This window comes from Gopherus evgoodei, chromosome 2 (genome assembly GCF_007399415.2).
Source record: "Gopherus evgoodei ecotype Sinaloan lineage chromosome 2, rGopEvg1_v1.p, whole genome shotgun sequence".
Taxonomy (NCBI): domain Eukaryota; kingdom Metazoa; phylum Chordata; order Testudines; family Testudinidae; genus Gopherus; species Gopherus evgoodei.
Genome location: NC_044323.1, coordinates 104,302,051 through 104,323,807, shown reverse-complemented (window position 1 = coordinate 104,323,807; position 21,757 = coordinate 104,302,051). Strand labels below are relative to the sequence as shown.

Sequence of the window (21,757 nt, the reverse complement as noted above, 5' to 3'; positions counted from 1 at the left end):
TGATCATGTTCCTTGAACTGCTGGCAATTCCCCAACTTATACAGCCCAAAATGCTGTTAGCCTTTTTGGCAACAAGGGCACACTGTTGACTCATATCCAGCTTCTCATCCACTGTAACCCCTAGGTCCTTTTCTGCAGAACTGCTTCCTAGCCATTCAGTCCCTAGTCTGTGGCAGTGCATGGGATTCTTCTGTCCTACGTGCACTTGTCCTTGTTGATCCTCATCAGATTTTTCCGGTAGTCTTTTTCAGATAGTCTGAGGAAGGTCTTACAATCAATGGAAACACACTAAAATCACCTAGACTGCTAATTCCCCACTGGACCGTAGGTCCTATCCAGTCTTCTACAGTATTCTCTCTGGAAATATTTCCAGTGCACTTCAAAGGGCCTTAAGAAAAGTCTGAATTTGGTAGATGGAGGACTACTCCTACAGTCCCTGCCTCTAATGGATTGCTCCAAAACAGTTAATCAGGAAAACCTCAGGTAGTGAGGTACAGTGCAAGACAGATGATTTACTGGTTAAAATATAAGTCTGGAAACAGAGAAATCTGGGTGCTAAGCCTCTGGTCTGTTATGTGACCTCATGCAAGACATGTGAATCTCAGTTCATTCAGCTATAAAGGGGAATAATACTTATGCATATTTGTAAAGTATTTTAGGAGCATCTTATAAGAGCAAAGTATTATTTAGGTTATTATTCTTGCAGTAGCTACTCCAGACATCCACATCTTTACTCTTTTAAATGCAATGAAATTGCTATATTTTATTTTGTTTGCTTTAAAAAAAAGAATATTGATCACAAGACTGAAATAGCCATCAATAAAACACAATTTATAGTTCACTTTACTTCAGCCAATTCTGAGATTGGTTTTAGTAGGAATAGAAGGGAAATAAAGAAAAATGGAGGCTGACTATAGAGAAAATAGTCTTAAAAAGTGTGAGCTTAATTAGATTGTAAAATAGTTTCCCAATGGAAGTGATTGAAACCCCTCATTTGAGTTATTTATAACTGACTTGCAAAAAGCACAGAGTAGTACAACAATCCTGGACAGAGGAATTGACTAAATATCTTAGGATTTTTCCCAATTTTAAAACACAAGGATTCTAAAATTACATTATTATACAGTAAAGCCTCAGTGTTACGAACACCTTGGGAATGGAGGTTGTTCATAACTTCAAAATGTTTGTAACTGTGAACTAAACATTATGGTTGTTCTTCCAATGATTTACAACTGAACATAGACTGAATATAGCTTTGAAACTTTACTATGCAGAAGAAAAATGCTGCTTTTTAACTGTCTTAAGTTAAATGAAACAAGCACAGAAATGGTTTCCTTTCCTTGTCAAATCTTTTTTTTTCAAATTTTCCCTTTTTTTTTAAAGTAGTTTATGTTTAACATGGTTCTGTATTTGCCTTTTGGGGGAGGGGGTTGGAGGGGAGGGTGTCTTTGAGGCTGCCTGATTGTGTACTTCCAGTTCCAAATGAGATGTGTGGTTGACCAGTCAGTTCATAACTTTGAGGTTCTACTGTATGTTAAATGCCAAAGAGTTAGAATCTGAATACTTTGGCATTGCAATACGGATTGGACTCTATATGCATATCTTACCTTAGCCAGAAGCTTAGAGTATGTTTTATTCAGGTTTAGGTCTTGAAGTTCAGGGGATGTTTTCACACCAAAAGACCAGCCTCCATATCTAGTAATACAAAACAAAGTAATAGGAGGCTATCTGTCAGCAGATGACCTTTCTTAGCATTGTGAGGAATGTTTTCTTGCAACGAACAATTCATAAACATCTTTATTATTGTTTTACATTTCAAGCTAGAAGTACAGCTCAGCCCCATAGAATCACGATATTTGTATTTGAAAGAGATATCTAATCTACTCCTTGTATACAGGTGAATGGTATGTGCCTTCAAGCAAATGTTTTCCCTTTGAACCCTGCAGATAAAGCCTCTATTTTCAGGAAAGGAAAACACAAATAAGCTGATGAGCAATGAAGGGGTTATGAGCATCTGGGGTAGTTCTGATCCTCATAAAAGTGTTTAAACCTTCAAAAGTTTCCAACACTCAAGATGTGTTTTGGTCATTTACCCTAAAAGCATAACTTTCCTCCATGTTCTTACATCAATTTCATGTAGTTTTTCACATGTATGTGTAACACTTCTCTCTTCTTGATAAAGTTGCACCTGCTAAAATGTTTGTAATTATGTCACTCTTCAGTGGTTGACAATTAAGCCGGGCTGAAGTAACGCATAGGCATTAGATGGGGCCATGTCTCAAGCCCTGGCACCTGGAGTCATATGATTACATCAGAATCAGAGTTTTCACTTAAATAAAAGTAAATTTCTAGCTCTCAGAACTGCAAAGAAAATCTTGAAATGTGACTGAAGTGTTACCAATACAGCAATGCCTCAGTCTACAGAAGGCCTGCAACAACAGCTCTGAGAAATGTAAATTGTCCTATTGATCTCTATGCAGTGTTAACTCCTAGTTCTACTGCTCTGGAGGACCCTGCCAACACCACCACAACAGAGGTCTCTGAATGACAAGAGGGGAAAGTGCAGAGAGCCCAGGCCCACTCACCCTCCCATATTCAGTTCAAGCACAAGTGTAAATAATGGGAAGGTTCTGTGGATATAAACCCTGATACAAGGGACAGATGAAGATTCTCCCTTTAGCTCCAAGAGGCCTATGAAGCAGGAAGTCCCATGCTGCACATATACAATTTAGCTGGCACGCATATGATCTGTCTGTACATGACCACACATTTGATCAATGCTATTTTAGGGTTTTATACTGCTGCTCAACACTGTACTATCTGAGTGCCTGTGTTATCCTGCCTCAGGTTCCATGTCCCTCCTGGACCCTGGTGCTCCCCAGCTCTGCCTGCCCTTCCCCAGCACTGCTCTCCAGCAGGCAGCTAGGTCCTTCCCACTCCAAGGCTGGAATGAGAGTTTTTGCTTTCTGGCCCTGCAGCTCTTTTATAAGACACAGCCTGGCCCTAACTGGCTTTTTCCTATTGGCTCTCAGCTCCAGCCCTCTCCCAGGACTGACTTTTAACCCTTTCAGGACCAGAGCGGAGTGACTGTCCCGCTACAGTAAGTTGGGCGTGTCGAAGACTTTCTACTGTGCAGTATTATCTCTTGTACCTCCTTCAAGCAGGAGCTCTCTGTGCATTCGAATCATGAAGGAGCCATGCCTTGAGACCAAGAATCTCCAGGTTGGTATGCTGGGTGTGTCCTTTGTTGTGAGAGGAGGTAAGGAGTGGATTGGAGAGAGATTGGAGGGCATGTAGCGAGTTGTGACAGGTAAGGATACCAAGTCTTTTGGCGAAGTAGAAGCAATGAATATGATATGTGCTCCTTCTCTTTTTTTATTTCTAATAGGACTTTCGACAGTTAGATAAACAGAGGAAAGGTATAGAGAAGGTCCCTGCCCAAGGGGAGAAGGAGAGCATCGCCCAGTGAATGTCGTCCCATTTCTGCTCTGAGCAGTAGTACGGACATTTCTTGTTCAAGTAAGTGGCAAACAGGTCTGCGGATGGTGTCCCCAACCACCTGACTAGGTCATGAAGCACTGCTGAGTTTATTTCCCACTCATAGTCATGTGGGAATTTGTGATTGAGACTGTCCGCCATCAAGTTTTGAGTGCCCAGACGGTAAGCCACTGATAGTATGGTATCATGGGAAATGCACCAGTTGCATAGTCTAATTGCATCTGCACAGACGGAGGATAATCTAGCTCCCCTTTGCCAATTTATGTGGTACAAAAATGCTATGTTGTTTGTTAGGACTCTCGTGTAATCCCTTAATCAGCGGGAGGAAATGGGTGCAAGCATTCCTGACTGCTCTGAGTTTTAGGAGGTTGATGTGGAGGGATATCTCTGTGGATGATCACCTGTCTTGTGTCCTGAGGTGATTTAGATGTGTGCCTCATCCTATGAGGGATGCATCAGTGGTAAGAAGCAATGATGGGGAGGTTTGTGAAAAGGGGATTCCCTTTCAAACATCTGCTAGTTCTTTCCACCAGTCTAAGGACTTTTTGATCCTGGTGGGTAGTGACACACATTTATCTAATCTGTCTCTGTTTTGTCTGTAAACCGAACTGATCCACATCTGAAAGCATCACATATGAAGCTTGGCATATGGTATTACTTCTGTGCCTGCTGCCATATGCCACAGTGTAGGCAGTGTCTGGGGCATATGGCAGCAGTGTCTGGCTTATATTTGTGGGCTGCTTTGGACAATGTCTATGAATGTGGCCAAAAAGAGAAATCTATGTTGAGATAGGAGAGCTCTGACCTGTAAGGAGTCAAGGTCAGCACCTATGAATTCCAGGCACTACACTGGAATGAGGGCTGATTTCTGGACATTGATCTGTAGACCCAGTTATGTGAATAAAGTTTCTTGTAGATATTGTGACTCAGTGAGCCTCTTGAAAGGACCGAGCTCTGAGGAGGCAGTCATCCAGGTAGGTATACATCACAATCCTTTGAGAGCACCGGTGCACAGCCATTACTGAGAAAACATTGGAGAATACTCTTGGAGTGGATGATAACACAAAGAAGACTACTTTGTACTGGTAGTGGGGTCTTGTTCTAGGGTAAATCTGAGGAATTATCTGTGAGATGGCAGGACTGAGATATGAAAGTATGTGTCCTGAAGGTCAAAGGTCGTAAACCAGTCTCCCTATCCCAACAGTGGAATAATCATTGCTTGAGTTTTGACAAATTTATTGAGTGATTGGAGTTCTAATATGGGTCTCCAACCACCCTTCCTCTTGGGTATTAGGAAATAGCAAGAATAAAAACTTTTGCCTTGTATATGTTGAGGTACTGGCTCTAAGGCTCCTAACCGGAGGAGACAATCTATCTCTTGTCATAGTAAACTTTTGTGAGAAGGGTCCTTGAAGAGGGACAGGCAGAAGGTAGGGAGGTGAAATGGATGGAGTACCCATTCTGAACAATCTCCAAGACCTATCAGTCCGGTATTATGCATTCCCAGGTCTGCACAACGTTGCCAGGTGGCAGTCTAATGGGTAGGAAGCGGTGGTCAGCTATAGCAGTTGGGCAGAGTGATCTATCAATGCCTTGACTAACACATCAAAATTGGTGCTTGGAAGTGGACAGTAGGGATGGGGAAGACTGTAGGCCAGATGGTTTAGGCCCAGGTAATTTAGTTTTCTTCCTGTGTGGCTTGTAGTAGTGCCGAGTCGGGTATTGGGAGGTGCATGGTTTGTGCTGGGGCTGTGGACTAAATTTCCTTTTTTGTCCTGTCAAGTAGATGCCCCAGCAAGCAGAGAGTGGCCCTAGAATCTGTTAGGGTATGAAGAGAGGAGTCTGTCTTCTCTGTGAAGAGCTTGGTGCCTTCAAAGGGAAGGTCTTCGATGGTCAACTTCACCTCCTTAGGGAAGCCCAACAGGCGTAGTCACGACACATGTTGCATAACCACCACTGTGGAGATGGATCAGGCTGCTGTGTCAGCTGCACTGAGGGCAGATGATAGCACTGTCTTGGTCACTAGTGGTCTATCTTGGAAGATGGCTTTGAACTGGTTACGGTGCAACTCAGACAGCTGATCAATAAAGTTGATAAGTTTCAAATAGTTGGCATTGTCGTATTTCGCCATTGGGGCTTGGTAATGGGCAATTTGAAATTGTAGCATGGCTGAGGAATAGCTTTTTTCTCAAAGAGGGCCAAACACTTTTAATCCTGTTGTAGGGAGTGGACCTCATTTGGTGCTGATGACCACAAGAGTTCACAACATCCATTATAATGGAGTTGGGTGGAGGGTGGGAGAAGGGAAATTCCATTTCCCTAGCTGGGACATAATATTTATTGGCTCGCTTGCAAGTAGGCACCAACGATGCTGGAGTCTGCCGTATGGTTTTGCAGGGTCCAGGAGAGCCTCATTAATAGGGCAGGCTATTTTAGAGGACAAAGAGGAGCGTAGTATGTCAAGGACCTTGTGATGGGTGCCCTTGATTTCTTCTAAGGGTATCCGTAGAGTATCTACAACTCTCATTGCCACGTCCTAGAAAAGCCAGAATTCACAGGCCAAGGAAAATGGTGGATGCATGACAGCCTTATCGGAGAAGGAGGAGGAGATGTTGGTTCTCAGAGTCCTGGTTCCTCAATGCCACCCTCCTGTTCCTCCACAATCTGTTCTGAAGGTTCCAAGGCTCTGGATGCTGTTGCCAAGGGGAAGTGTCTCAGGGATTCACAGGTGAGGTTAGAAGCTCAAGAGGCATGGGGGTGATATGCAGCCCAAGGATCCCAGTATGGCCACTTGGGTGGTAGTATGATCCCAGTATGACCACTGGTGCTTGTGCCTATGGCTGGCTCTACTAAGCTGGTGATGGTGGGGCTGTCTAAGAGTACAACTGGGTACCCTCTTGGTAATGAGCATCACAGGAAGCATGAAAGGAGTAAAGAGACACGACCTCCTCTGGTTCTTTGTCTGAGTCTGCACTGGAGAGTGGGGCTGTGTGGCAGGGCAGCGGAGAAGACTCCGTGCCGAGGTCCCAGTACTGAGAAGAGGAGACTCTGGTGTGTCGGATACACTTTGATCTCTAGAGTGCCGGAATTCTGATGTTACCAACCGACTCACTGCCACTGGCAGTACCGAGGGGGTTAGAGATCTTGCTCACACTGACCAGTCCACTGCTAGATGGGGCATCGATGCCAGTGTCATTGGTACAGTGCATACCAGCAGCATCTTCTTAGTGGAGTGCTGGCTCCTGTCTTTGTCCTCCAGTGCCGTTGACTTGGTGCCTGTCTCCATCAGGTCCTTAGGCAGGTCAATGGCACATGCCACTCCAGATCTTTGTGAGCTGTGGGAACCGGGCTGGGATTATCTCGGTGCCGACAGTACCAAGGATACAGAGCGTTCCAGAGATCATTTAGGGCTGGCTCGGGGCTCACTCTGGGGACTTCCTGCTCTATTTTTTGATGACTTGTGAGAGGACTCTGTGGCTGGTTTCTTCAACTCACAAACCCTGCATGTTGAGGTCTGTGGGGAAGACTCATGTCTGCCAGGTGACTCTTGGTGTGGGTCTGGGGAAGATTAGAGGACTGCCTCCGTGAAGATAATCTTCTATCTCAACTCCCTGTCCTTGCGAGGCCTGGGTCTGAGTTGCTGGCAGAGTCCAAACTTCTGTGGAATGTGGCCTTCCCTGAGGCAGCATATGCACCGGGTGTGCTTATCTGCTACAGGGATGCCCTCTTTGCAGGAGAGACATTTGTTGAAGCCCAGTGAACCAGGCATACCCTGTGGGGGAGAGAGTCCCTGATGCAAAAGCAGGGGTGGGGGGAATAAAGACTGTTTGTTCGGGAAGAAAGTACAAAAAGAAGAAACTACAACTAAGTCTAGGGAGACTGACTAACTATAGAAATGTAAATGGTCACAAACAGACTGCTAATATCTCAATCTCTAGCTGCTGGGGAAGTTGAAAAGGAACTGAGGGGGTTCAGCCTGTGTGCATTGGCTAGCCTCCTGGCACGGCACGGAGAGAGACAGCACATGTGTGGGCCTAACAGACACTGCTATTGAAGTTCTCTGATCAGCAGCGCAGGGACGCAAGCACCCCTTCAGTGGAATACCCATATGGCCACTACTCAAAGAAGGATTTTAAGATTACCTTGCTTTGTTTGTCGGCATGATTAAGTATTCTTCCACATTGACACCCGAGAGGTTGTATAGAACTTTCCCTTTCCTGTTCTTCAGGTAGGCAACAGACACATTGAAGCTTGGACACTTCTGGAAAACAATATACATATATCAGTAAAGTTATTTTAAAATCCTCAGCCTCCATTTTTTTAGCCATGATTCTGAATTCACACTCAAACTTTACTTCTTAGCCATGATTCTGAATTCACACTCAAACTTTACTGCCTTGCTTTTCAGCTGGATTGGCCCTTTCTGGCTTCTATAACTTTTCAATAAATTATAAGTTATATAAATAATAAATGTTCATAGGACATCTGAAATCATGGTAACTGTCACTAGTAAATCAAAGCTACCTTTTATTTCTGTTGTAACCTTATCAGTCAACTTTGTTTTGGAAACAACATTTTTTATGCATGTAATTTTGGGAAAGTTTACAGCAAAGAAAAGCAGTGAGACTTTTATAGTCACTATCATTCATCTGCTGAAGCTGAAAATAAACACACAAAATTCCCTGAACAAAGTATGAGGGGGAGATGGTATTAAAATTCATGTGATGTGTTTGATGAGAAATACATGAAAATGTTCTTTAACGATTTATGGGAATTCTCTCCTTGGGCCAGAGAGTGGGAGGAAGAAGATGATTCAAAGATCTGCTGAATGAGGGAGGAATGTAATATGGTGGACATAAGCTCAAATAACTATCTACTACAAGATCTTTTCCTCAGAGGCTGGCTTCATTTTCAAATGTGAGCAAATGAATTTAAAATACTGTCTTAACCACTTGCAGATTTCTAGTAATAGAGGGTGGAAGTGGGGCTGTGATCTGTTAATTCTTATTACAAGATTATTGCTGGATCCAAATCAGGGTTTGGGAATAGACAGGGGGCAATTGGCTCAGAAAGCCCCAGAGTGGTGGTATTCACAAGTGCACAAGGTGGAGGACAAAAGTCCCCATGTGCAGGTGCCAGCAACATTTGCAGTCCTTGCGCTATCGAGCATATTAGGACTGCTTCCTGCTAGTGTTTCACTGGGTTCCAACACACCCTCCCAACCCCAAAGGGTGAAGAGGAGATGAGACCAGTCACCAGGCTTCTCTGCATTGTGAGGTTGAGTTTGATAGCCACAGATAAAATGCTGCTAAGACAGATTTGAGCCACAATTCCACAAATGCCCAGATCTTGGTTTTGCTGCGCTTATCACATTTAGATTTATACAAAATTATATCTGAAATGTCTGACAGCTATCTTGGAGGAAAGCACACCTACAGTGGAAGGACAGCGGAAGCACACCTGCAGAAAAGGACCTAGGGATTACAGTAGACTAGAAGCTGGATATGAGTCAGTGTGCCCTTGTTGCCAAGAAAGCTAATGGCATTTTGGGCTGTATACGTAGGGGCATTGCCAGCAGATTGAGGGATGTGATCATTCCCCTCTATTCGGCATTGGTGAGACCTCATCTGGAGTACTGTGTCCAGTTTTGGGCCCCACACTACAAGAAGGATGTGGAAAAAATGGAAAGAGTCCAGTGGAGGACAACAAAAATAATTAGGGAGCTAGCGCACATGACTTATGAGGAGAGGCTGAGGGAACTGGGATTGTTTAGTCTGCAGAAAAGAGAAGAATGAGGGGGAATTTGCTGCTTTCAACTACCTGAAAGGAGGTTCTAAATTGGATGGATCTAGACTGTTCTCAGTGGTACCAATTGACAGAACAAGGAGTAATGGTCTCAAGTTTCAGTGGGGGAGGTGTAGGTTGGATATTAGGAAAAACATTTTCACAAGGAGGGTGGTGAAGCACTGGAATGGGTTATGTAGGGAGGTGGTGGAATCTCCTTCCTTAGAGGTTTTTAAGGTCAGGCTTGATAAAGTCCTGGCTTAGGTGATTTATTTGGGATTGGTCCTGCTTAGAGCAAGGGGTTGGACTAGATGACCTCCTGAGGTCCCTTCCAACCCTGACATTCTATGATTCTATGATTTCATGATATGTCTTTAAAAAAAAGAAATTTGTTTCACATACAGTATTCTCACAGTGATACATTTCTGGAAGATATGATAGTTCACAAGGTTGACATAGTGACTATAAGCATTTTGTCTAGATGTAGAATAATATTATTTTATACATTATATCCCTGAAAACTTTAGAAAATGAAGTCAAAGCAAAACTAGAGACAGAATGAAAATCACCAGTCATAACGAGCCCAATCGTTAGTTTCATTTTGTTAAAGAAAGAAATAAAATATACCCGATGATCTGTCACACACCCACATGCATCCAAGAATTCCTGTGGTGGACTAAGCTCAGTCTGCCAGCATGAATCCCTTTTTCCACTGGAGCAAAAATAACAATCAAACAATCATTAAAAGACAAACTATAATATTTTATCTAACAGTGGATGTCGAAAGAATGACAAACAGTTGCTGTATCTTGACCACCTCCATCTTCACCACCTCCACAACACTAGTGCTAAACCAATGGTTGTATTGTTGTTCTATTAAATTATGGCAGTTTTATTCATCATGGATCAACGTAATAACTCCTGACATTTTTAACTTGGTGGCTTCTAACTTATCACTGCAAACATCTCACATATGCATGCAAATCAGATACTTTCCAGAGCAAACAGCCAATTAACTGTACACCAGGTTTTTGTGCGCATAGCACAGAGGCAAGTAAACATACTACCCCAACCAGGCACGTCTAACTTGGAAAACCTGGCCTTCTATTTAATGAACATTGATTCAGTATAGAGTCACTTACAGTTACTGACTGTATCACCAACCTTTATTCTTACTGACTTCGGGCCTGATCCAAATCTTGCTGAAATTAATTGGAAGATTCTCACAGACTTCAATGGAACTTAGAAGCCTATTATGTATTTCAGCAAGAAGCCAGCTCATTCGTCAATACAATTTTTTAAAAGTCATACTAAAATGGTCAAACAAAGCATAAGCTGTATAGACATACTACATAAAATAGGACTTCAAATTATTTAATCACAGGATTCCATGTTATCCATTCTTTTACTTTTGGAGGCACAACTATTAAACTTACCTTTCATAAGGAAAGAGTGAATCCAGTGCTCTACATCTAGTGAAGATTATTGCTATTCAGGCAGCTAATAGCTAATAACTGTTTAATGAATAAATATTACTACATTAACATAAAATGTGAATAGTAACTATTGATTCTCTCCCCGTGCAGGAATCTCTGTATCAATAGCAGTAATCATTAGTCACTTAGTATATTAAAAGAAGTTGCATTGTTTACACTTACACATCTTGTCTTGAATAGGTGCATGGATAATCCTGGCCTGTAAAATGTCTCAACAGCACATAAGAAAGGTTTCCCAGATCGTCACTTTCAGTACTGCTCAGAGGAAAGGGGGAATAAATAAGGTAATCAGAACTAAGGAGACCCACATTCAGGCACATGAGATAGAAATTGAGGCACCATAAAATAACTGTTCAAAACGTGCTATATAGTCACAATATCTTTGAGACAGAAGAATAGCTCACAGTTTATTTCACTGATTAAAAACTAAAATTTTTAAAAAGCCAAACATTAAATGTGAAGGAATTCAAAGTAAAGGTTACTACATGGACCTCAACTCTGCCTATCCTCCAGTTACTGGAACGAATCTCCACCAGTTGCCATAAAAAAAAATTAAGTCTTTCACATTTCATATATAAGTATATATATGGACTTTTGCTTTATGATAGAACCTGCATCCTCCTTTTTTACTTATGTCAGGTACAGGAAGCATCTCTATCCAATATTGCAAGGAAATATATAGCACTGTGGTGGTCTGCTGCCTGTATTTGGTAGACAAAAGGACTGTGGACCCTGTAAATTGGGATGCACCTACAGACATTGACAGATCCAAAGGAAACACCTGCAGAGCTAGTACGTTCCACAGCCAGAAGTACAGCAACTAAAAGTTCAACAACAGAGACTCTAGATCTTATAAATGCTGGTTTGCATTCATAGACCAAGGAAGCATTGTAGGCAATGCCTACAGACCTAGTAAACTAAGTAGAAATAAGCTAAAGCAATAAACACATGTGCACAGGTATGACTGTATGCACACACATACATTATATAAAAACTCTAATGATCCATCTTGAAAGAGATTGCCCAATCCAGCCTGATCCAAAGCTTTTCCTTTCTCCACCATTTGATTTGTGCCTCAAACATAAGATGCATTTCTGTTATTTAAATGATAGAATTTACCCATCACTATTATCCACAAAATTGAAATAAGTGACTAACATAAATTTTTGAGCAGCTCTCAAGACATTTTGTTTAAAAAAAAAATCCAGTCACTATAAAATGTGAGTTTGATTTCTCTGCTTAGAGAAAAAAAAATCTTAAATAATAAAAAATGACGACCTTGTTCCACTGTTAATGATGATGAATGTTTTTTGTTTTTTGTTTTTTTTTTACCTAAAGAAGGAGGATTCTGCATTGTCATGAAGGTCTGGCATCAGCTTGAGTGAAGGATAATCAGTAACTAATGGCTTCACAGTAAACAAAGCCATTGCCATGGCAACAAAGAGGACAGGCAGCAGAACATTTGACAGAGTTCCTCTCCAGTCTCGCCTGGTGTGGTGAAAGTGCTTCATTAAAAAGGCAGCAATCTGTGTGAGAACAAGCCTTGTTCCACGCACACTCTGGGCATCCAGGAGCGAGTTACCTGCCGAAAGACAAACAAACCTCTTCACAAACATGAACTGTCATTTCTGAGAAATCACATGATTCTTGTCTGATGCTAGATCCTCAGAGAACGTGGTGACCCCTTTAAAAAATGTGTGTGTGTGTGTGTGTGTGTGTCTCTCTCTCTCTCTCTCTCTTCCCTGGGAAATATTTAGTCCCTATCAAGGATAAAAATAAAACAGCCATAACAATAAATGACGATAAAACAATATCACAGGCCCAGTCTTGCACTCCTGACTCAGAGAAAAGTAACTACTGAACTCAATGGTGGAAGTCCATGAGAGTTTTGATTGAATATGGGCTGTGGTGCAGTTGGAAGGATCTGGAACAATAAAACCACAAAGAATTCTGCTTACCATTTTTGGTATAAGGCATTTTGTGTTTTCAAAGTGCTATACAAATATTCTCCCTCAAATTTCAACACACAGGAGGAGGCAGCGTAGAGCTGCATTGCTCCACAGGGAGTACAAGGGGCCTCAGAAATGTACAAATCTGGCCACAGAAACCCAGAGAGGATTTTGCCACCTGCAGCAATATTTGGGATAGTGCAACATTCACCTATGATGATTCCTGGGGAATCCATAGTTGTGAGGCACCTCGCTATTACCTGCTCTTAGCATGAGGGAGTCTTGTCTGTGCCGGCTGTGGATCAGCTCCCTGAATCCATCCGCCTTTGGCAACACAAGCACAACCTTCCAGGCCTCTGCAGGCCTTGCTCTCCCTCTACAGGTTAGCAATAGGCACACACCCACCCCCGAATCCTCCAAGTGTCCTTCTGCAATGCTCAGCGCCTGTTCCACTGAACACACACACAATTGTCTGATTTGCTACTCCCAAAGGAATAGGACATACCAACCTCCAAGATTCAACTCAGGATCCTCACCCTACTTAATGCACAATATATATTTTACACAGACACAGACACACACCAAGAATACGTTTATTACCGAAGAACAGAGATTCAAATGACAGAACATAAGAATATTGGAAACATAAAGCAAAATCATAACATCTCCTACAAAGTAGCATATCACATGTCATTCTCTCAGCATTTTCAACCGGGTTGGCTGAAATCTCCCCTCTCATAAGATCAAGCCAACTGGCAGCTCATCTTTATAGAGGAAAGGATAACCGGAGGTTCATCTGCACCCCAGATGAAGTTTCAAAAGTTCATTCTCACTCCTAAGCAGGATGACCCCTGTTGTTTTTATTCTTTCTCACAGCCCACATAACCTGTTGATTAGCATCTTGCTCAGACTGTAAATGAGTGCCCATTGCAAAACAACCAATACTTAATTTGCACATGACCAGTCAAGTGACAATTGTTTCTTCTCCCGGCTTCCACTCCACAGGTATGAAAAAAAATGGTGGGACCAAGGTTCCATCTCATGTCTGCTGCCTTTGGGGCTCTGTGCACAGCTGGGAGAGTGCTGAGCATACAGTTTTGTCAGGCCTTTGTCCAGACCATCAAAAGGGAGTGGGTTCCCTTCCTGCATCCTGGATAAGTGCCTGTTATTATAGTCTTGACCTGAGTGGACATCAAGAATCTGATCTAACTCTCATTGAAATCAATGAGACTTTTTCAGTTGTCTTTAATAGGAGCTGGACCACCTATCAAGAGAAAATATAATATCACAGGAACTAAACATGAAAAAGTCCCATTAATGCATTCAGTTCAAGTCCCTGTTAATACAGGAATCCCCCCTATAGTACATTTTCTAATGCTTTATTCAACCAAACGGATGGCTCCAAAACCCAGCTGATAGATCTTCCATCACTACCCTATGGGAAACCCCATTCATAGTTAAACCCCTCTGAATTTTGTTAATTACTTCCTCTTCATTCTTGACATTAATACCCTTCAAATAAGTGTAACACTATTACCATGCCCCTTATCCCCATTCAGCTGTAGGTTAGCCAAACTTTCTCTCTCTCTCTGTGTATATGGGTGTGGGTGTGGGTGTGTATTTATATATTTATATTTCAGCTTTCTCTTTTGGTCTCTATTTCTCTCTTCTCTTTTTCCTGAGGAGCAGGTGAATTCAGTTTTATTTTCATTGTCAAACTTTCCCCCAATAAATCACCATATTTGTCTTTTACTTTGAACCTGTGAATTATGTTCCAAAAGTCAGATACTGTGAAAGCTTTTTAACAGCAGGTGTTTGTAGTATAGTAAGACCCAATGACTTGTTTGCACTTGGGCTCAATAAGTTTTAAGAACTATCATATCTAGTTAGATATATTGCATTCTATATATTGAGCTTTTCACAGATGTTATTTCTGCACTAGAGTTTAACCATGTTTGTGCAGGTGCTTTCAATTAGCCTCAGGGTCAATTGTCTCTTCCCTTTCACAGTTTCTTCTGGTGCACTGGAATTTTCTTCTTTTATTTTGAAAGATGACTCCTCGTATTGGCATGGGGCAGTGTTTTATATAGAGAACCATCTCAGTTAAACATAAAATGCTGGCAGTTGCAGAGGGAGTGGGAAAGGTTAGTGAGTACAAATCCAGAAGAAAAGAGTTAGTTTTGATATAGATCGGGGGAGAGAAGCTGGACTGATGAAAATAGAGGCAATATCAAAAGCTAAATTTACATCAGACATTTGGCTTTTGAAGAACATAGGCCAAATTCTGTGCTCATTCTGTGTATCCTCAGTGGAAGTCCATTTATCTGCATGGGCCATTGCACAGAACTTGGCCAATGGATTTCTTGTTACACTCAAAATTCTGTACATTTTGTAATACGAAACTTCAATATTACAACCATGCTTCAAGTAGAGTTTGCTGAAGACAGCATAAAAGTGTCTTTAACTAAGGCTGTATTTTTGTAACCTACACCTAGGGGACTGGTGAGAACAGGTAGGGGACAGGAAGTAAATATTAAGCCCAGTGATGAAATGTTAAGCTTTACTCACTGGAAATTATGACCATTTGAATTAGTGTGTTTGGAGGGGAACAAAAGGAGCAATATCTTCCTTGGAGAAATTCTGCTTCTTTAACTCACAGTCTTCGCACCTTTGGCTCCCTACTTTGCATCAGTCCCATGTAGCTCCCCATTTATGTTCTAAAACAAAGGTTGAAAACTTCAGCATAACTTTAATTTCAGCAAGAGTCACAATTTATCCCCCAGATATCCCCACAGAAGCAGCAACACATGTTGCAGGCTTAATTGTGGCTTTGAAACCCATTGCAATGGATGGGGGATGCAAACATGCACCATACTAGTGAATTAGCCACATGATTCTGTTTCCAGACCTCTGAGGCAGGCAGAATGCTTCCAGGGTCCCTAGAGAGACACTACATCTCTGTTTTGAGAATTTTGAATTTGCAGCACACATTCTCCTGTCCTCAGACCTCCAGCTGGGGCTGCCCCAGCACAGATTCAAAGAGGCTCACTGCTTTCTATTCTTACTCTGCTCTTGGACTCCCATGCGGTGTCAGTCATGGTAGGCTATAGGAATGGTCACAAACTACAATACATTTCTGCATTAAATATGCTACGGAGCCAAATGATTCACTAAGGGCTTGATACAACACCCATTGCAGCCCACAGACATTTTTCTACTGACTTTGATGGACATTAAATCAGGGCCTAAATGCAGTTGCACTTAAATTACAGAGGATACTCTAGCTGTTGGGAGCATTTATCCCAATCTTCTCACCTTCTCTTCCCCTCACGAAAGTTAATTTTTTTTTTCAGAACAAGGAAAACAAGCCAGACAGGCTGAAATAAATCATTGTAAAATCTCCATCAAAGAGAAAGCAGAATGTATTTCTCACATGGCAGGAAACCTCAGAACGTAGCTCCCTGCACACCTACCAGGGACACTTCTTACATATAAAGGTTCAGGATGCAGAAAACAGTATCATAATGTATCATCATCCTTACATTTATAGCTGCACATGCCACAGCTTGTACCTGGAGTTTTGGTCCATTAGAGAGAGAGGAGCTTAGCTACAAAATTCAGATCCATATCTGCATTCCAAACCCCACCTCACAGTCCTAGGATGTTTTGATGTTGGATTTGGGAGCCATACTTTTAAGACTCCTTAAGAGAACACAACTGTAGTGAAAAGAGAGAGTTGGTTTAATCAATCTCTTATGTACTTTTAAATCTCTACCAGGAATACTGACCAAGATTTTTGAATGTGATGAGGGATTTAGGATATCTGATTTAAGACAACTTAAAGTACCCTAGTTATCAGAGGATGGTATTCCACACTTTCTGAAAATCAGACTCTCTTAAAGCATCTCACAATTGAGGCACACAAAATGGAGTGACTTTTTAAAGTCTTGATCAATGCATTTTCAAGAGAACAGTATGTTGCTGAGATAAAAGCACAAATGAATATCATGGCCATATGGGAATAAATCGCACAATGGGATTTGAATCATTCACAGTATCTGACTTTTGGAACATAATTCACAGGTTCAAGGTAAAAGACAAATATGGTGATTTATTGGGGGAAAGTTTGACAATGAAAATAAAACTGAATTCACCTGCCCCTCAGAAAAAAGAGAAGAGAATAATAGTAGAAAATTAAGTCAAGTATTTCAACAGATAGAGAAAACATAGGACTTGCAAAGAACTGCAAAGACTGGATCAGACTGAAGGTCCATCTAGTCTGGTATCCTGACTAACAGTGGCCAGCACCAGATGCTCCAATGGAAGGTGCAAGGAGATCCCCTTAGGGAGATGTGGGATAATCCACCACAGATTGAAGACCCCTCATGACCCAAAATACTTTGAGATTGGTGTAAATCCCAAAGCATGATATTTTACCTTCACTATCAACAATTCAAATCTTTTCAATCTCTCACAATGTAATAATTTTTCCATGCCCCTTATCATTCTCACTGCTTGTCTCTGAAACCCCTCTACTTCTGCAATATCATTTTTAGATGAGCAGCAAAGAATCCTGTGGCACCTTATAGATTAACAGATGTTTTGGAGCATGAGCTTTCGTGGGTGAATACCCACTTCATCAGATGCATCTGATGAAGTGGGTATTCATGCACCCACGAAAGCTCATGCTCCAAAACGTCTGTTAGTCTATAAGGTGCCACAGGATTCTTTGCTGCTTTTACAGATCCAGACTAACACGGCTACCCCTCTGATACTTGATTTTTAGATGAGTGACCAGTACTGCACACAATGTTCCAGATGAGGGTGAACCACTGATTTATACAAATGGCATTAAACTTCTTTGTATTGTTCTCCATCCCATTCTTTATGCAACCTACCATTTTAGTTGCTTTTTTGACTGCACCTAATGGGAATCTGGGAATTGGCAGGCACAAGCCCGCCCACAGCAAAAGGTGTCCCCGTCCCCCCCCGGCTGCAAATCAAACAAAGGTGTATGTTGACCTTTCCACAATTGTGCCCAAGACCTTTTCCTGGAATCCCAAGATATTAAATCATTTGGAAAAAGAACAATTTGAATTTGATTTCCATATTCACTTGAAATTCACTCAAGCATGCCCTGTTTTCTTCATTGACAATGCAATGTATTTGCTTATAACTGGAATTCATAGTCACTTTTGCTTTGCTTGATGTAAGGAAGTAGTTCCTTACATTCCTTTTGTATGCATGTCAGGAGGCATAAGTAAAGCACAAACTTATGAGAATCAAAAGTTTTTCACAATTGGTAAAGTAATTATTAAGAATAGAGAAGGACCAGCCAACGTCCCAATTATGAATTCAACTTTCATGCTGACAGCATATAGAAATCTTCACATGAATAATTTAGCTGATAAAATTAAAAATCTGATCCAACTGTTAAAAATTGTCTTATATGACTTATGAGTGCAATTATGTGCAAGAAGTACAATTATGTCCGCAATTAAATTGTGCTTCCCAATTCACCCAGACTCTCCCTTTGCATTTCAGAGAAGATTACTAGTGAATTTTAATTCATGAAGCTACAGAAAAATGAGACAGAGAGCAATCAATTCATTTCAATGAGTCCTGTAGTTTTGGACTCCAGGAACCGGAATTTATAACTTATTCAAAAGTTCATAGGTTCCAAAATTCTGAACAGTACCAAAGGTTTTGAAGTTCTCATTTAGGATATAAAACTGCTGTGTTAAAGTTGGTTGAAAAAACCATGTATCTATGTTTTTAAATGTCTTTTGTCATACAAAAGCACAGTAGGAAGGAGAGTGTCTAATGGTTACAGAAGGTGACTGGGAATCAGAGTTCCTAGCTTCTGTTTTGAATTTGTAACTGATTCAACTGTGAGGTTAAGGGACTTGCCCAAAGCCCATCTCTGCATCTGTTTATCCATCTGTAAAACAAAGATATTTACTAACCTCAAAAGTGTTGTGAAGATTTTCACAAAGTGCTTTGAGATTTTTCGATTAAAGGTGCTTTAACAATGGAGAATGTGAAGGGAAATCCATGCCTTGTGAATCCATAGAACCATAGAATCATAGGACTGGAAGGGACCTCAAGAGGTCATCTAGTCAAATCCCTGGCACTCATGGCAGGACTAAGTATTATCTAGAACCATCCCTGGCAGATGTTTATCTAACATGCTCTGAAAAATATCCAATGATGGAGATTTCACAAGCTCCCTGAGCAATTTATTCCAGTGTTTAGCCACCTTGACAGTTAGGAATTTTTCCCCTAATGTTCGACCTAAGCCACTCTTGCTGCAATTTAAGCCCATTGCTTCTTGTCCTATTGTCAAAGGTTAAAGAGAAAAAAAATTCTCCTTCCTCCTTGTAACAACCTTTTATGTACTTGAAAACTGTTATGTCCCCTCTAAGTCTTCTCTTCTCCACACTAAATAAACCCAGTTTTATCAATCTTCCCTTACAGGTCATGTTTTCTAGATCTTTAATCATTTTCGTTGCTCTTCTCTGGACTTTCTCCAATTTGTCCACATCTTTCCTGAAATGTGTCATCCAAAACTGGACACAATACTCCAGTTGAGGCCTAATCCGTACTGAATAGAGTGGAAGAATTACTTCCTGTGTCTTGCTTGCAACACTCCTGCTAATAAACCAATAATTATGTTTTGGGGTTTTTTGGTAACAGTGTTACAATGTCGACTCATATTTAGCTTGTGATCCACTATGATCCCCAGATCCCTTTCCACACTATTCCTTCCTAGGCAGTCATTTCCCATTTTGTAGGTGTGCAACTGCTTGTACTTTCCTAAGTGGAATACTTTCATTTGTCCTTATTGAATTTCATCCTATTTACTTCAGACCATTTCTCCAGTTTGTCTAGAGCATTTTGAATTTTAATCCTCTCCTCCAAAGAACTTGCAACCCTCCCAGCTTAGTATCATCTGGAAACTTTACAAGTGTACTCTCTATGCCAAGGATTCTCAAACTTCATTGCTCCACAACCCCTTTCTGAGACAAAAATTATTACATGACCCCAAGAGAGAGGACCAAATCCTGAGCCCGCCTGAGCTCCACTGTCCCAGGTAGGGTGGCCAAAGCCAAAGAGATTTTGTCCCAAGCAGGGGGCCTGTAACCTGTGCCCTGTTGCTAAGGGCTGAAGCCCTTGGATTTCGGCTCCAGCCCCAGGCAGTGGGGCTTGGGCTTTGGCCCCAGGCTCCAGCAAGTCTAGGCCCTGCCGACCCCATTAAAATGGGGTCGTGACTCATTCTGGGGTCCCAATCCACAGTTCGACAATCGTTGCTCTATGCCATTATCTAAATCGTTGACGAAGATGTTGAACAGAACTGAACCCAGAACTGATTCCTGCAGGACCCTATTCGATATGCCTTTCTAGCTTGACTGTGAACCACTGACGATTACTCTCTGGTAATGGATTTCCAGCCAGTTATGCACTCACCTTATAACAGCTCCATCTAGGTTAGTTATTTCCCTAGTTTGCTTATGAGATGCTCATGCGAGACAGTATCAAAAGCCTTACTATAAAGTCAAGATATACCACATGTACCATTTCCCCTCATCCACAAGGCTTGTTGCCCTGTCAAAGAAAGCTATCAGTTTGATTTGACATGATTTGTTCTTGACAAATCTATGCTGACTGTTACTTATGTTATTATCTTCTGGGTGTTTGCATAATTATTTGTTCCATTATCTTTCCAGGTACTGCAGTTAAGAGGATTGGTCTAATTCCCTGGGTTGTCCTTATTTCCCTTTTTATAGATGGGCATCATATTTGCCCTTTTCCAGTCCTCTGGAATTTCTCCCATCTTCCATGACTTTTCAAAGATAATGTCTAATTGCTCAGATATTTCCTCGGTCAACTCCTTGAGTATTCTAGGATTTATTTAATCAAGTCCTGGTGACTTGAAGACATCTAACTTGTCTAAGTAAATTTTAACTTGTTCTTTCCCTATTTTAGCCTCTGATCCTGCGCCATTTTCACTGGCATTTCCTATGTTAGATGTCTAAGTGCTACTGATCTTTTTAGTGAGTGGTGACTTTTTTAGCACTTCTGCCATTTCCACATTTTCGTTTATTGTCCCCCGCCCTTGAGTGGTTCCATGCACAGAAGGATCCATTTATATGCTGAACTACCCTATCTATGAGAAATTGGGGCACAAGCTGATGACAAAATCTAGTTTATTTGTAAGGAAAAAATCCCAGGAAATAGAAATTAAATACAACTCTCAGGTGTTACATGAGAAATTTTGTTTACAGAATATTTCAAATCAAGACAAAATGAAAACTTTTGTTTCATTTCATTTGAAATAGTTTAGACTCAAAGTGTCATTGAATTTAAAGTCAGAAGAGACCACCAGTCATCTAGTCTGACCTCTTGTGTATCACAAGATGCCACCACTAGCACCACATAGCACCCACATGCTAAACTCAACAACTAAAATTAAACCAAGGTATTACAACCCACAAGAGATAATACTATTATGTGCCACAAGCAGAAAATCTAAAACAATTTTATTTGAAAAGTTGATTCAAAACAATTCATTTTTGTTTTAGAATTTATACTCCAGAAAATGCTGGTTTTAATCAAGTTCCATTTTTCAATGGGAAAATGTTCTACATGAAAAATGTCAACCAGCAGTGGAGTAGAGCTTTATATCTATGTCTTTCTGAAAAAGAACCCTGCATGGGGCTTAAGATCCATGAACAGAATTGCTGAAGCAGCTGTGGGGCGCAAAACCCCCACAAACCTTGGTGGAATCTGCTTGGTAATTAGTACAGCTGAAGCTGGATGGCAGGCAAACAGTGATTCAGCTGTGACTCCACGACCTGATAGAGGGGATTTTTCCTGACTCCAAATGCAGATTGAACTAGCCCATTTTTTCAACTCAGGCAATGGACAGAGGATTTCCTTTATGTACGTAAGGCACTCAAAGGGCTTAAGATATCATATATTAGGTATTTTAACACATGGCTTATAAGGACTGAACCTGGGAAACCAAGG

The 21,757-nt window shown here is 41.3% G+C and overlaps 1 protein-coding gene across 1 annotated transcript in view; it reads right to left on the bottom strand.

Annotated features, from left to right (window-relative positions):
- The window catches only part of ABCA13 (ATP binding cassette subfamily A member 13), a 281,591-nt gene that overhangs the window by 97,772 nt on the left and 162,062 nt on the right, over nt 1-21,757 (bottom strand). Inside the window, 5 exon segments of the mRNA XM_030551464.1 lie at nt 1,608-1,695; nt 7,641-7,759; nt 9,910-9,985; nt 10,935-11,033; nt 12,111-12,360. Of these exon segments, the coding sequence (XP_030407324.1) occupies nt 1,608-1,695; nt 7,641-7,759; nt 9,910-9,985; nt 10,935-11,033; nt 12,111-12,360 (632 nt within the window).